The sequence below is a fragment of the Populus trichocarpa genome, chromosome 6 (genome assembly GCF_000002775.5).
Source record: "Populus trichocarpa isolate Nisqually-1 chromosome 6, P.trichocarpa_v4.1, whole genome shotgun sequence".
Classification (NCBI taxonomy): domain Eukaryota; kingdom Viridiplantae; phylum Streptophyta; class Magnoliopsida; order Malpighiales; family Salicaceae; genus Populus; species Populus trichocarpa.
Genome location: NC_037290.2, coordinates 24561100 through 24576535, shown reverse-complemented (window position 1 = coordinate 24576535; position 15436 = coordinate 24561100). Strand labels below are relative to the sequence as shown.

General features: G+C 36.5%; 1 protein-coding gene across 2 annotated transcripts in view; it reads right to left on the bottom strand.

Moving 5' to 3' along the window:
• Positions 1-15436, bottom strand: part of LOC7495730 (uncharacterized) — a 95310-nt gene that overhangs the window by 964 nt on the left and 78910 nt on the right. For both annotated transcript variants that reach the window (XM_052453669.1, XM_024604250.2), the window contains 21 exons: positions 12420-12883; positions 11981-12325; positions 11218-11439; positions 11043-11133; positions 10814-10891; positions 10365-10655; positions 10080-10277; positions 9345-9833; positions 8785-8946; positions 8257-8586; positions 8087-8169; positions 7878-7982; positions 7231-7459; positions 5693-6052; positions 4918-5019; positions 3794-3937; positions 2784-2872; positions 2069-2151; positions 1817-1932; positions 955-1040; positions 513-612 (listed from right to left, as the gene is read on the bottom strand). In XM_052453669.1, coding sequence (XP_052309629.1) covers positions 513-612; positions 955-1040; positions 1817-1932; positions 2069-2151; positions 2784-2872; positions 3794-3937; positions 4918-5019; positions 5693-6052; positions 7231-7459; positions 7878-7982; positions 8087-8169; positions 8257-8586; positions 8785-8946; positions 9345-9833; positions 10080-10277; positions 10365-10655; positions 10814-10891; positions 11043-11133; positions 11218-11439; positions 11981-12325; positions 12420-12883 — 4167 coding nt within the window. The remainder of the gene's footprint in view (positions 1-512; positions 613-954; positions 1041-1816; positions 1933-2068; positions 2152-2783; positions 2873-3793; positions 3938-4917; positions 5020-5692; positions 6053-7230; positions 7460-7877; positions 7983-8086; positions 8170-8256; positions 8587-8784; positions 8947-9344; positions 9834-10079; positions 10278-10364; positions 10656-10813; positions 10892-11042; positions 11134-11217; positions 11440-11980; positions 12326-12419; positions 12884-15436) is intronic.

The following is a 15436-nucleotide window of genomic DNA, read 5'->3' as shown; positions in this document are numbered from 1 at the left end:
CTGGATCCTAAGGTTATGTATGGTCCTATGAAAGATAGTCGCGCTAGAATCATAACTCTTCGAGTATATACTTCAACAGAAAATCCACTCAACCAAAACAATAGACCACTGGATTTCACACTGGTTTCAGCATGAGTTTCCAAATAGCAACATGCCAAAAAAAGGAAGCCGAACTGAGTTTTCAAGCCAATTAGGTCTAAGGGAAAATATGTTAGGCACAGGTAGTTTGGACCTTGGGTCAGGAAGCCCAATGATAGAGCCTCTCTCAAGCACAATTTTGCAGCAATTCTTAAAAGACAACTACTTTCATCTGAGAACAAAACCAAAAAACCAGCAAGAGCATACATGGCATCATAATTAACTGACTACACAGTACAGAAAGTCATGTGCATATGCAATCCTATTTTCCTTTAAATATAAATCTGTATTTAAACCATGAGTCAATTCAATGCATCTGAAGTTATGATGACACAAATTCCCTTGGTGAAATCTACGTTGATAGAAAGAATAACCTGATGAGCAACATATTGAACATCAGCCACACTTCCACTTCGTGACGCAATTTGAAATGCACTCTTTAGACGACCACAGACAACACAAGCCAGCACCTTCCTGCACAGACAAAAAATATACAGAGCCTTTATTTAAATCACATAATAATTTTAAACTAATTAGTAAACAGCGAACAGAAGTAATATATCAAGATATACAGGCTGTTTCCAAGTACATGTTTCAGGCTGCCAATTACATCTGTTACAATCAAGTCCAGAGCTCACCACAAACTTAATGGCCAGAATATATGAAGTTACAAAAACATCTAAATCAACCTCTGTGATCCTTCTTGAAGAAGGCATTGCTTAATCACACTTGTTTTCTGATAAATCTTCCTTATGATGTTTCTCCAAAATGAACTAAAATTAATAAAAGTGTGTAAAATTATATATATAAAATTACCTGTGACTGCTGGTTAACATGCCGATGAGACGGTCAGGACGTTCTTTATGTTTATTAGCATATATGTTTATTGCAGCTCCCAAGACCTATATTTAAATGTGATCATAAGAACATATGCTTACTGTAAATAGAAGCACGGATATTATGGACTTAGAAAACTTGTGAAGAAAGGAAGGTGAGGAATAAATAAAAATAAGTAATTCAAGAATCAATAATTAGGGGGGGAATTAGGATAATGTATTTGATACTAAGAAAAAAGCAGGAGTATATGATAAGTTACCAGCTTTGTTCATATTTTCTTGACGTCTTAATTAGACATCTGTATCTTGTTTTATTTTCAATCAAAACATCCAGCATGAACACATCATTTTGTTCTCTATCCTTTATTATCGAAGGAAGGATGATCATCATAATGATGTTTCTTGATATTAACATGTGAGTAGATAAAAACAATGGGTTCACCAAAAGTAGTCCCCAGAATGTGACAATTTTCCAATTCCTCTGTAGAATACCATTGAGAGAGGAAAAAGGAAGAATAGCAGATAATATGGCTTTATCATTGCCATTTATTACTTGATCATACTCAAGAAACTCTTGTAAATTTATTATATCAATCTAAGTGATAGTAGCATGGCATCACAAAAATATGTTGCAAACAAATATGTAGCCACTTGAATGGAATTCACATGATGCAACTCTAAAATTCAGGGTGACACTCCTGCTCCAATCCATTCAATTCAATCTATTGAAGATAATATTTATCACTTTCCCATTTCAACTCTAACTAACCAAAACATACTCTTCAAAGGATATTAAAGGATGCTTTCACCATTCCCAATTGTCATAAATGTGATATCATTACCTGATCCCAATCATCATCATCAATAGTCCCTTTAATATTTCTAAAAAATTCGGTCAACTGGCTGCCTCTTTTTCTCTCAGCAAGTGATGCAGCAACACCAGCATATATATCAACAGCTGCAAGATGAGAAGACTTAAAGAACCATAAAACTAGTGCAGCCAACTCTAAAGCTATACCAAGGAGAGACACACTGAAGCTATACTAAATTGTGACAAATTTTTTGATGAAGATAAGCAACAATTTAATGGATACCTGGAAGATTAAATTCATAGATTATTTGGAAAGCCAAATCGAAGTTCTTTTCAACGAGTGTTTCTGCAATCTCACACCTTCTCCTGTGGATCGATGACCATTGTCAGACAAATCTCTCTCATCATTAAATTATATTGGTCCAACCAACAACAGAAAACATTAAATATTAAAAGAATAAATCAGGTATTTAATGCCATCCCATCATCTGGATATAAGATACGACATTCTTAGGATTTTTTAGATCCAATTCCAACCTAATGAGTTATAGGATAAGAATGGAAAAGAATTCCCAGCTTCCCAAACTTACGATTCACATTTTTTCCCACCAGAACAATCTGCCAATATCCCAATTGTGTCCCACAAAGACATCTTATCCATATTTTCTCTAGCTATTTCTTTTATTATTTTTTGGATGGATATCAGTTCTTACTTTTATTTTCTCTTCTAGTTACAGAAACATAACATACATCCTTCCAAGCATTAGTGCTAAACCCATTTGAGCTCTTAATGAGTCTTTACTAACTATCAAATGGGAAAGAAACTACGTGTAATTAATAAAAACTGAAGAACCATAGCTTATAAAATAGACAGCACTTCGCTGAATAAAGTTTTTTTACATGCTACATGATCTTTAGCAAGCAATCTGTTAAGCAAGATAGTTTTACTTATTTTTTGATAGTTGATTTTACATATAAGAGGTGCTATTAATACTGACCTAAAGGTTTCTGGATCATTTGGGTTTCCAAATAGAGAATGTTTCCACTGAGGTCCATCTGAATCATTAGAGGATTTCACAACTTCCACCTACAAATGAAATCCACTGACAGAGTCAAACAAAATAAAAAATACAGGCAACTTTAACATAATTCTGATCTTTGCCCATATTAAGTATGCCAAGGCAGTGTTTGTTTGTGCAGCTGGACCATGATTTTCAATTTTTTTGATTTTTTTTAGCTTCAAATTAATTTTTTTCGGTGTTTTTGGATCGTTTTGATGTACTGGTGTCAAAAATAAAAACAAAATGAAAAAAAAATTATTTTGATGCATTTCCAAGGGAAAAGCACTTTAAAAAACAACTTCTATCACATTCTCAAACACACTCTAATTGTTTGAAACCACGAAGAAAACATGATTATTTAAGGTACTAATGATTTTGTCTGTTTGTCATGAAATACCTTATTGTTCTTTTCTTGTTATAGAGACAGCTTACACATTGATGCATCAAAAAATTGCATGTATCCAACATGTTCGCAAACTTACTGTCTTTGTTTTTGACTGGTACTTTAGTACCACAGATCTGTACTTTGACAGTTCATAAATAGTAAAATCTAGAAGAAAAACCACTGAAAGACTCAAGTGCAAACAAAGCTAAATGCTACAAACAACCAAAAATGTTCCCTTAATGGCCTCTAATGAAATGCTTGAGTTCTTATTAGTTGGAAGCTTAAGTTAAATGGTGGTTTTAGCACATGGGATGGGATGAAATCTTCACAATTCCAATGGTAACATAAACGTGCAAACATAATCCACAATACACTTAATTACTACTTTAGCGACACAGAACTAAAACTATAATCTAGAAACGAAAAAAAAAAAAAAAGGATGTGTCTGGAGTATACCATGTCTGAAATCATAATTGAAAGAGCCTCACATGTGAAAATAACCACCAAGTATTAACCTTCAAAATCCAGGAGACATCTTTTCTGTGTAGTAGGACCTAATTACCTGGATTGAAACCCTAGCAGAAAACTTAACAAGTCCTTCTTCTGTGAGCTTCTCAGAGGCACTTTTTCCTCGAACACCCTTTGTGACAAGTTTTGTAGAGTCTCCACCTTTGTATCGAGCTGATAATCCTTCATCAAAATGCATCTATACCAAGAAGAAAAATTGATAAAAACAGGATCAATATAGACAAGGGTACTAACAACTTGAAAATGGTGCTAAGAGAACATTTAGTAAGAATATAATTTTCCTATGATCACTGCATTGCCATGGTTCTCATAAGAAGCAGCACATGCTGGCTGTGATTGAGCATGAGCTTAAAACCAAGACTTTTAGTTAGACAACCAAAGATGGTTGAAGACTGCCATAATTGTCAGTTAATTGACCCATTTATTCCGAATGTTCCTATTCACCGCATATGTTGCAACTGATTCAAATACGTTACCTTCACTGATTTCAAGTTCGGCAATAACTACCTTTCACATTATAATTCAAGTGCTTAGGATCATAAAGATCATAATCATTACAACGTATTTATTAATTTCTTTTGAATTACTCATCTATACTTGCTAAATTATTATGCACAATTACTCATCTATACTTGATAAATTCATATGCATGTACAATTTCTGTTATGTGATCATTCAGAATTGTCTTTAATTTCAAGGATTGCTCCAAGAAACATAGCCATCGTGTAATTTTGGTGATCTGGTCTAAATGAACTCTTTTGAATCATGACAGAGATGTCTAGAAGCATACCAGTTGTTAAATATATTTCATAACATATTTAGAGCAAAATACTGTAAATGATGCACTTATGAGAGAGAGAAAAAAAAATTCATGAGTTTCATCTCTCATAACAGCAGTCAAGAAATGTTTGCTGTTAAGTTCCTTTAGACGAGTTCTTTTCATTAATATGCTTTTGAGCACACAAATACATATATTGGAAAGTTTACTTCCTCAAATTGGAAATGACCTCTACTAATGTCACTTTCCTTGATAGTTACCATTAGATATTGCCTCTGTAGATCTATCAGTCTATGGAATTTTTCTTGCACAAACACAAGCCAGTTTCTACTCAGCAATGTAACAAAGGGGCTGTGACGAGAGAAAAATCAAGTAGTTACCTTGGCATTCTCCAAGTGTTTAACAGCTTCCTCTTGTGAAAAGGAATTCATAAATAACTGAATACAACATAGTCCAGCAGCAACATGATCTTTCTTGATTACCTGAACCAATGAGTGAATTTAAGTGAACCACAGATGAGCCCTGCTTTAAAGTTTTTTTTCTCTCTTATAAATTCATAATGACACAAATACAATCCTACTGAAGGTGATTGAATCAAAATTACAAAGTCAATCATAATTCCCCAAAACCTTGGAATAGCCCAAAGCTATGACATAGTGTTGGCTTGAATTTCTCCCATGTTCACCATCCGCTAATGCAAAGTGAACAATATAGCAAAGAGAGGGTTTCTACCCTTGAAAGGAGCAATGCATACTTTTGTCTCCCCATCTGTCCCACCACTTTTTTTTCATGTGTTCTGTTTTCAGATGCTACATATCACTTTCTGAAAGTACTTTATGCCTGGTTTAGGTCAACTCATTTTATCATAGTGAGCAAATATTTTTGTGTCAACAATAATGAGAGAAAAAAAACTGACAGCATGAAAAGAATACATTGAAATGTAGAATCAGGTTGAAAACAAAGATTCGCATCCACCCAACCAGATAGTTACTCAGAAGTGTTGAGTGGAAAGAATAGAACATATTTCATACACTGGAAAGGTAACTGTGGTAAAAGATCATCCCTTCCAGATATAATCTGATGCCCAAGAAGCTCCTTTTATCTTAAAAGAAGAAAGAAAAAAGAAGTGAACAGGGAAAAGGGAGTTCCATTTACCTGAAACTGGTAGAGATAATTGAAATGCCTATGAGTTTCACAATAGGTGCAAATACGTGCAAGGACTGCAGCAGTATGCTGGTTTACATCCTGTTGTTTTGCAGATGCTATTCTTGTCGATATCACTTCTTCAAGAACATTCATGGCACTATAACCAATACACAAGTCACACAAATCATCAATATTCCCATAATCAGTTGCTAAAGGGTCTAATCTTTGTGGCGATGAAGATGAAGTTGCTACTCCCATGGCTGAAGGTTGAGGAGGTGGTGGAACAGCATTTTGTGGAAAGAACAACATGCAGGCATCAGTGTAGTGGCCATGTCTGAACATAAATCCAAGCAAATGCTGACGAGCATACTGCAGAGTCCAAAGAGAGAAGGAAAATAAGTATAACAGACCTGACCACCAAGAAGAGATAATAGAAATAATTGTGTTATCACATGACCAAGGAGCACTAGAGGTGCAACCATGCAGCACGCAAACTAATCAACAGTTTACAATGTGCACATAGGATTCAAGACACTAGGCAACAAAATATAACACAACCATACAACAAAATCTGCTCATGAAGGATCTTTCATTTTTTTCCTAAGAGGTTTGGTGTATGGAAATTTGTGCTACTACACTACACCACTTGCATCCTGTGTACCATGGCAAAGCTATGCTGATTTTGCTTTTATTTATTAGATGAAAAAATGACTAGAGAAATAAATTCCATAAGCTTATTTGGAATAAAGTGGTAGACACTAAGTAATGCATATTATTTTCTTAATAAACAAATTGTTGACTTGTCCGTAATCATGAATAATTTGTGCCTTTATATTCACTATCTTACATAAAGCCAATTGCTTTATATTTATATCTGTTGAATGGGATGAGATTAGTCTCCTAATTACTCAGCAGAAGTAAGGTGAAAAAATAATTCAAAGATAGAAAAAACAGAAATTAAATTACTATGCTAAAAAACATGAATTATTTAATTTCTTAGTTCGCAAGCATATCCAATTATCAATTTTTTGAGAACAATGTTAAAGAAAAAGTTGTCATGTGAGAACTTTATTGATTGCTATTAAACTAACTAGTTAAAAAGTAATATTCTTAGCAAGACATTATTATTTACAGATAATTCTAGTCTTCTTTAATGCATGCATGTAAAATGTAAGTGCTTTTTCTCAAATAAATTTTAAAATTACTTAATTAAAGTAATTATTCTGTAACCAATAAGGAAAGTCAAGTTTTATTTCAGAAGCAAGATTAAATTTCCTTGAGATTTTAGTTTATTTCATATTTGGAGGGGCCATTGTTATGATTTTAAAATATACTCCACACAATATACATAACATTACAAAATCTTGCAGTATCTTTTGAGGAAGGAAAGAGGAGGTGTATACATGCCGCCCTAGTTAATCATTTGGTTGTGCCCACATATGAGTGTTTGAAAAATAATAATATATTCACCACAACCTGACAGAGTCAAAAGAATGTCCATAAAAAACTAAAGGATATGCTTAAGTTGGAAAGGCAGTTCAACTTACTTCTTGTAAATAATTAACGCACTCAACATAACGAACACTGTCCAAATTGCTGCGAGGTCCATCTTCAAACTCAGAGCTGTAAGCTGAGTTATTATTTGCAGATTCTTGATAACGCCTAGATCTCTCTGAACGTGGAAATGTAGATGGCATGTTCAGAACATTGAGATATGAATCAGCCGAAAGAGAATCATCCAAGATGGTTGGTGCACTTCTGGCCAAATGTTCATACCTGCAGTATCAGTCCTATTAGAACGATTTTACGAGGGAATCATTTGGAAAGTATATCCTTCTTATTCTTTTACTACATTTTCTACATATGAAAAAAAAATCCTTCTCAAATTATGCATGCCAAAAAGACAGTATTAGTTCCTCTAAAATAAAACCACACCAGTTACACTAGAGTTGCAACATTTAACAATAAGATACTAAAAAACTTCCTAGCCAACACATCACAGCAAGAAACACCACACTATCTCTCCAAATGGAAAGACATTATTGTGAAAACAGAAACTGCTCCAGGCCCAAGTCTTTATACAACGTTGGCTCAACTTCTAATCATTAGAAACCCTACAAAGAATTTTATGCACAAAGATACTCGTATTCATAATCATTAGAAGCATATATAAGAAACTTGCATGCCATCTTACATAGAACGAACAGCTGACACATCCACTGGTGGACCTCCTTCAATTGTATTGATAATTTCTTGAATGATGGCAGTAGGGTCACCCTTGTGCAATTGAAGAGCTTGCCTGAAACCATCAAAGGAAGAATAAAGAGTGAGGTCATGGTCACCATGGACGATAGAGAGCAAGATCATACTTATGGACAAAAAATTGCAGCAGAGATAACTTACTTGAATTTCACTCGAGCTTGCGCATAGTGTTCCATCCGAATCAAAGCATGTCCCCAAGCATTCCACACAGGGAAAACATCAATCTGACAGAAGCCCCAAAAATTTAGGAGCTCAACATGAGCAACATAGAGTGGTAGCATATATTTAGAATCTCAAGATATGACATTTACCTTACACTTCCGGCAAGTATATACAGCCATGCTGTACTGTTCATCAACAATCAACCTGTCACGGAGACGAGCAGATGACTCTTTATCAGCAATATCCTCAAGAGAAGCAGCAATTCCTGATCCCAGAAGGCTTTGGAGCAACTCAGCACGTCCTAGCCAAATGTCTGCCTGTGACAAGATTTCAGATGGTTCATCTGTGGACTGACTGCCTACACTAGAGTTACCAGCATCTGAAGAGGCATCATCAGCATCCCTACTTCTTTCAGAATTACTTGACAAGTCACTCCCCCCAACAAGCTTCCTCAGCAAGGATTTAGTATAAAGTAGCCCCTGCAAGTGCAACATGAGAATCAATGTCACTATCCACTTCACAGACTATATTGCAGCTGGTGGCAACTGAACTGAGGTAATATCTCGGGTAGCAATGCATAACCACATGTTGCCCTAGTCGATGTGGCATTTTTTACCATCTTAATGGAGGACAGTTGTTCCCATTCTGTACAAACTGGGCTAGGCAAACACCAATACCTGAACAAATGTCTCTGTCGCATGATATGCTCTACCAATTGTTTCTGTCGATGCATTCTCCGATAACTGTCTTGCACTCAAAACATTCTTCATCTGATTCATACATAAATCCAGAGCACTTTTGGCGGCCATCAATTCATCAGAACACAATGATAGCAGCGCCTAGAAACAGAAGACAAAAATCTTCAGCAGATCAAGAGCATAGTCAACAATAAAATCAGACAAAGCAGGAAAAGCCGTCATCTTCTAAAATTCAGGATCATTGCATGAATAAGAAATGTGCTTTGTAAAAGCTGAAATTCTTTGATTCAAGCAAAGCAATTGATCATTAATTTTTCACATCACAGGAACAGGAAATATACTAAAAATCACCTGTGTGACAGCAATCTGCATAAGTTCAAAGTACAAGAAGACTCAATTTTTTACAGTGCTGCGCTTTGAAATTGGTAGTAAATCTCATAAATATCAGGCATGAACACAAAGTCAAAGCATAGATTCACTTATTAATAAATTATGATATAGATAATAGAATTTCAATAACCAAACTATCACAGGCATACCTTAAAAAGTATAATGTCAGGGGCACTTTCATATCGGTGTGATGTGCGAACAGCTTCATCCTTAATAACATCACCAGTAAGCATCCATTCCTCAGCAATTGAAACTGGTGGGAGCCGTTCCTGCCCATCTGCAGAATATGATGATGCATGATCCTCTTGAATTCCAGTCATTGCCTCCCATGCCACTCTTTCAGTTGGTGGCAAACCAGAACTCTTTCTTTTGCGATAAGAATCTTTTGTAGCATTCTTATCTCCATTATTTCGTGGGGCCCAAGAAAAGGCTCTGCGAGCCTCTTTTTGCAAGTTATTTAAACTGCTAGTAAAAGATGACCTTGTAGGCACACCTGCTCTCGTTTTAGGTTTTGGTCTTGTTCCAGAAACAGAGATCCGTGGTTCTCTGGCGGGAGAGTTAATAATAACAGCAATTGCTTTAGCAGCATATGAAACAACTACAATGTTGTCTCTCAGAGAAGGAAATTCTTTAAGGATCTGCTCACAAATATTTTCCAAAATCTCAATCAGGATAGCAATAAGGGAAGTGCGAAAAAACTTTTACAGGAAAAACGAGGCATGATCTTGGATATAATTGCATCCAAGGAAATAAAAGCATCAGGATTTTTATGCAGTGACATATAATCATGAAAGTGGTATTTGTGATACATTAGCAACTCCAAAATCCAAAAAGTAATAAGCAAAAATGAAGACATTTGAGTAATATCAGTCATTTTATAATACCAGAGAAGCAGACTGCAGCTGTTTCCTCATCAGAAGAACCTCCAATATCAAATGCGGGTGCTCATGCAGGGAAGAACACCTTTGCTGCCATGGCAATGGCAAGGCAGCAAGAACACGAAGGCCCAAAGCCCATGAGTTAAGCCGGGCAACCTCGACATCTGACAGATTCCCATCTCTTCGTTTAAGGAAAAAGTGTACCTTCAAGAACAAACAAAAGGAAAGAAAAAACTCAAGTTCTAAAGAGATATGATCACTTAAAACATATTTTCAGAAACAATTAATTACAAGAAGTTGCTTTGAACGCAGATTGGGTAATAGCTGCATTGCGCCCATTGCAACTGGTAAAGCATCATCTGAATCACGTAGTGAAGAAAGAAAGCGTGAAGCTTCTGCAGGACCCCCTCCATTGAGTGGGTCTGCAGTAAGAAGTTTCACAAGTTGCCGACCCTTGAGTTCTCTCCTCAAGTCTGTTGACAGTCCTGCACTCTCAGCCACTTCTAGGGCAGCAGAAACAGCTCCTTTCCCAGCTAATCTGAGTGCCAAGCCTTCAGGATCTTCCTTACACTCTTCCTCAACCTGACAGCTCCAGTAAAAGCATAAAGCAAAATAGAAGGTAACAATAATCAGAAAAACATTTAAAAATGAAAAAAGAAATTCTAGTAAATACTTCATTTTTTTTTTTTTTTGAAAACATTGACTTTCCCTATTCCAATGAAAAAGAAGAGAGTTATTACCTCTTGCCAGCTGCTATAATGATCATCTGCGGTTAATATATGGTTGTACCTTTGCAAAGCCTTTCTCCTTTGCAAGACCTATGACCCAAAGAATAATGTCATTGCTGGGCAAATATGATAGCGAAAAACAAATCATATTGCTTGAAATATCAAACTTCATCAATGAACCAATAATTTAAATTCTGGAATTTAAGAGCAGTAACCAGACATTGTGTATAAAAACCAGTACCTCATTCCTGACTGGATCACTCTCAGGTAGGTGGCAGCTGCACATGGTGAGTACATCTAGAGCAGCATCAAGTTCCCATCTGTGCATATACCTGGAAGAGAGCTTCTGATTTGAGAAAAGGGTAATTTGCATTATTTATCTTGATTGTGAAAACAGATCCTATGAGTTCACATACTTGAGGGCAAGTCTAGCTGCCAGTTGTTTATCCTTCAATCGCAAGCAATACTGCCAGCTATTGCTCCAGATACGATGCCCCCCATAACCTTGAGGTCCAGAGAATGGATGGTCTTCTTCTCTGCGTTCAATGAGTAATTGAAGTAACTGGTTCGAGGCTCCATCACGTAAAAAGCGATCCGAAAGTGCAAGAGCATCCATTAATTTTCCTTCACCAATCAATCTGTGAGAAAGAGTAAAATAAGTCAAAATAAATACATAAATTAGAATATTTATAAAAAAAATGGCAATAAGTTTGATTTGTTACTTCAATTTTCAGTCTACAGAAAAATACAACTGCCAGTACGTAAAGTTTTCAGCCCTAAAACAAGCTCCAAAATATATGGAGAAGAAAATGTTGGGAGAATTAGATGGGATTGGAATGGGCATGTATTACACTTACAACTAAGAAAGGAGATAGCTTTCTCTTTACCAAACTAGACTCACATAACCAGAAACGTTTTCCATAACATAAATTCTTAGAAACTACAAACAAGCCTTTTGAGAGCTTATGGAGTGTGGACAGCTTTCCAATTGTATTCTCACCCTAAGAAAACTGCTCGGTTTTGTTTATTAATTCTTTAATAGTACCAATAGCAACAAACAGGAATGTTCGCATGCAACAGCCACATAAAGAAAAGGCAAGGCAACTGCATGACAGATAAGACAGGGGAAGTGAGGGGAGGGGAGGTGGATGTACAAAAAAAAGTGTTAAAAGGTAATACCTCTCCACTGCTTTCTCATAAGGTTCTTCATTTTCCCAATCCAGGGAGAGAAAAGCTGTAGTGTCCAGTTCAAATGCGTCAGATTTTGAGGAATCCTCTTGTGGTTCAGGAGCTGAACCACCTTGACTGCCAAGGTCTGGCAAAGTAGTTGAAATAGTACTGCTACCAAAAGTGTCATCAACTTCTGACTCGGTATCACTATCTCGCTCACGAAATCTCTTAATAGCAACCCTTGTGTCGGCTTTAACCTCACCAGCATCAGCTTTTCGTCCAGATGTTACAGCAAACTCTGAAACTCGATGGAGGTTCGTTTGCATTTGTATCCACCGGTTTAAAGTGGGGAATCTGTTAACATTTACCAATTAAACTAGGGATTTAAGTAACATTATCATAATGTAAACGAGTTATACCAGTTCAATTGTCAAGCAATGGATATTACCTCTCAGATTGATCAAGAGCAAATTCATAAAATAGTCTGTCATTGTCAGGTTCCTGCAATGAACCATCATCCATGGAACCAGACATAGAAGAGTCACTGCCACTGTATAAGATACTCCTCCCAAAAACACATGCTAGCACAGCCCTCACTGGGGATATTTTAACGAGATGTTTTACAATATCCAACTGGAGGGGGTACAAAGGAATTCCAGGAGTTGCTGAGAAACTACGGTAGCAATTAGGCTTAGCTTCTTTGCAGGCTGGAGACAACACTTTATTCTCCGCATAACTCTTATGGAAGGTAGCAGCGACAGGAATGCAAGCCCATGCATGACCAGACCGAGGTGGATAAACAGGAGGTACACATGCTGAAATAACTTCATGGACAAAATCAGCACACATAATGTCAGCAACCTTGCCAGCTGCGTCAGTGCTGCCTCGGTCAAAGACTAAACGAGTTAGAAGCTGCAAAATAAAATAGTTAAGCATAAGCATATATGACATAAGTGCAGTTGAAATTGCATGCTCAGGTTCAAATCAACTCTCAACAGCAGAATTTTAAGAAAAATGACAATTGGTTTCAATGCCAATCTATGCATTCAACAGATATTGTAGGCTTACAGCACCTAAAAATCAAAGAGTAAGGAAATTCTTTTCACTTACAAATCTCAATAACAGTAAATCAGATTAAAATATTGGCTCATTCCTTAAAAAATTACATCACATAATGCTGCATAGTGGGATTCCCTACAACTAATACAGCCAAATCTTAGCGTTCACTAGAAGGCCTTTTCCACTTCCTTTTTCCAAACAACCTCTTCTTATTCAATTACCATTGTTGATGGATCAATGGTACCCAACTGTCAATATCTCCTTTCCTTCTTGCATTTCTTTAATAGCTGTCAGTCTTTCTTTTGTAGCTGTCAGTATATTCTTCTTTTCTTTTGTAGCTGTCAGTATATTCTTCTTTTCTTATTCAATTTCTGTCATAGCTGTATATCCCTTGATTCTCTCTAAAGACCTCAATTATTGTCTAGGCCTAGGACTAAAAGGATCTGATTATGATGATTAGATTCCAGAATTAAGGGCTTTGCTACTTCTTGATGTATATATATATTGTAGCTCTCTTAGTGAAAAATACAGAAAACATTTCAGAATTTCTCTTGTGTTATCTTATCATGGTATCAGAGCCAAAACTCTGAAATCAATTCATCTTGTATCTAGTTCCTTGTCTGGTTCTTCTATTCTGTTTTTCTTGGACTTGATCTCTTGGTTCTTGTTTCTAGTTAAATCATGTCTCTGGAACAATCTGAACATTTTCTTGTTCGATTTACTGGAAAGAACTATTCTGCCTGGGCTTTCCAGTTTCAGATTTTTGTCAAGGGAAAGGAATTATGGGGTCATATTGCTGGGACAGTTCCTGCACCTGACAGTGAGCAGGAGAAAGAGAAATATGTGAAATGGGAGGTGAAGGATGCTCAGATTATGTCTTGGATCCTTGGAAGTATGGAACACTCCATGCTTCTCAATCTCAAGCCTTACAAATCCTCTAGAGAGATGTGGGATTACCTGAAGAAAGTTTACAACCAAAGCAATACAGCACGAAGATTCCAATTGGAACTCGAGTTGGGTCAACTCAGTCAAGGCAGTATGTCAATACAAGAGTTTTACTCTTCCTTTGTAAATCTTTGGGCTGAGTACACAGATATTGTGTATGCAAGTGTACCTCCTGAAGGACTTATTGTTATTCAAAGTGTGCATGAGACCAGCAAACGTGATCAGTTTTTAATGAAGTTAAGGGGGGAATTTGAAGCAATCAGGTCCAACCTGATGAATAGACAACCAGTTCCTTTCTTGGATATTTGTGTAGGAGAACGTCTCAGGGAAGAACAACGGATCATTACACAGGCTGTTTTGGAGCAGAAAGCTCAAACTTCTACTCCAATTCATGTTGCATACACTGCTCAAGGGAGGTCTAAAGGAGGTAGAAATATGTCAAATGTCCAGTGCTATAGCTGCAAAGGATTTGGGCACATTGCCACTACTTGTACTAAAAAATTCTGCAACTATTGTAAGAAAACAGGGCATATCATCAAAGACTGCTCCATCCGGCCTCCAAAGAAATCTGAAACTGCCTATAATGTCTCGGTTGGTTCCTCAAATACTCCTAGTCCTGGTCAGTCCTCTATTACCCCTGAAATGGTCCAACAAATGATAGTTTCTGCCCTTTCTGCTTTAGGCCTTTCAGGTAACCGAAATTCTATTCCTAAGCCTTGGTATTTTGATTCTGCTGCTTCCAATCACATGACCAACACTGCCTTACCTTTAAATAATGTTCAAAAATATAAAGGCAATCTTCATATTCGTACTGCCGATGGTAATCCCTTGTCTATCACAGCTGTTGGTGATATTTCAGCCCTTCTGAATACTGTCTTTGTGTCTCCTAAGCTGTCCACTAATCTTATATCTGTTGGCCAATTAGTTGACAACAATTGTGATGTTCATTTTTCCAAATCTGGTTGTTTTGTGCAGGATCAAGTGTCCGGGAAGATGATCGCGAAGGGACCTAAAGTGGGACGCCTATTTCCCTTGCTTCTATCTCCCTCTCCTATGTCAAATTATGTTGCATGTAATGTTGTTCAATGTGATAATCAGGTGTGGCATAGACGTTTAGGACATCCTAATTCTCATGTACTTCGAGTCTTGTTTAAATCTGGTTTACTAGGAAATAAAAATTCGACTTCTTCTAATAATGATATTGTTGATTGTGCATCTTGCAAACTTGGTAAAAGCAAAACACTTCCTTTTCCATTGCATAAAACCCGCACCACCAAACCTTTTGAAATCGTGCATACTGATGTATGGGGTATTGCACCTGTCATTTCTCATGAACATTACAGATACTTTGTTACATTTATAGATGATTTCACTCGTTTTACTTGGGTATATTTTCTTCGATCTAAAAGTGAGGTCTTCTCTGTGTTTAAAGCCCTTCTTGCCTTAGTTGAGACACAATTT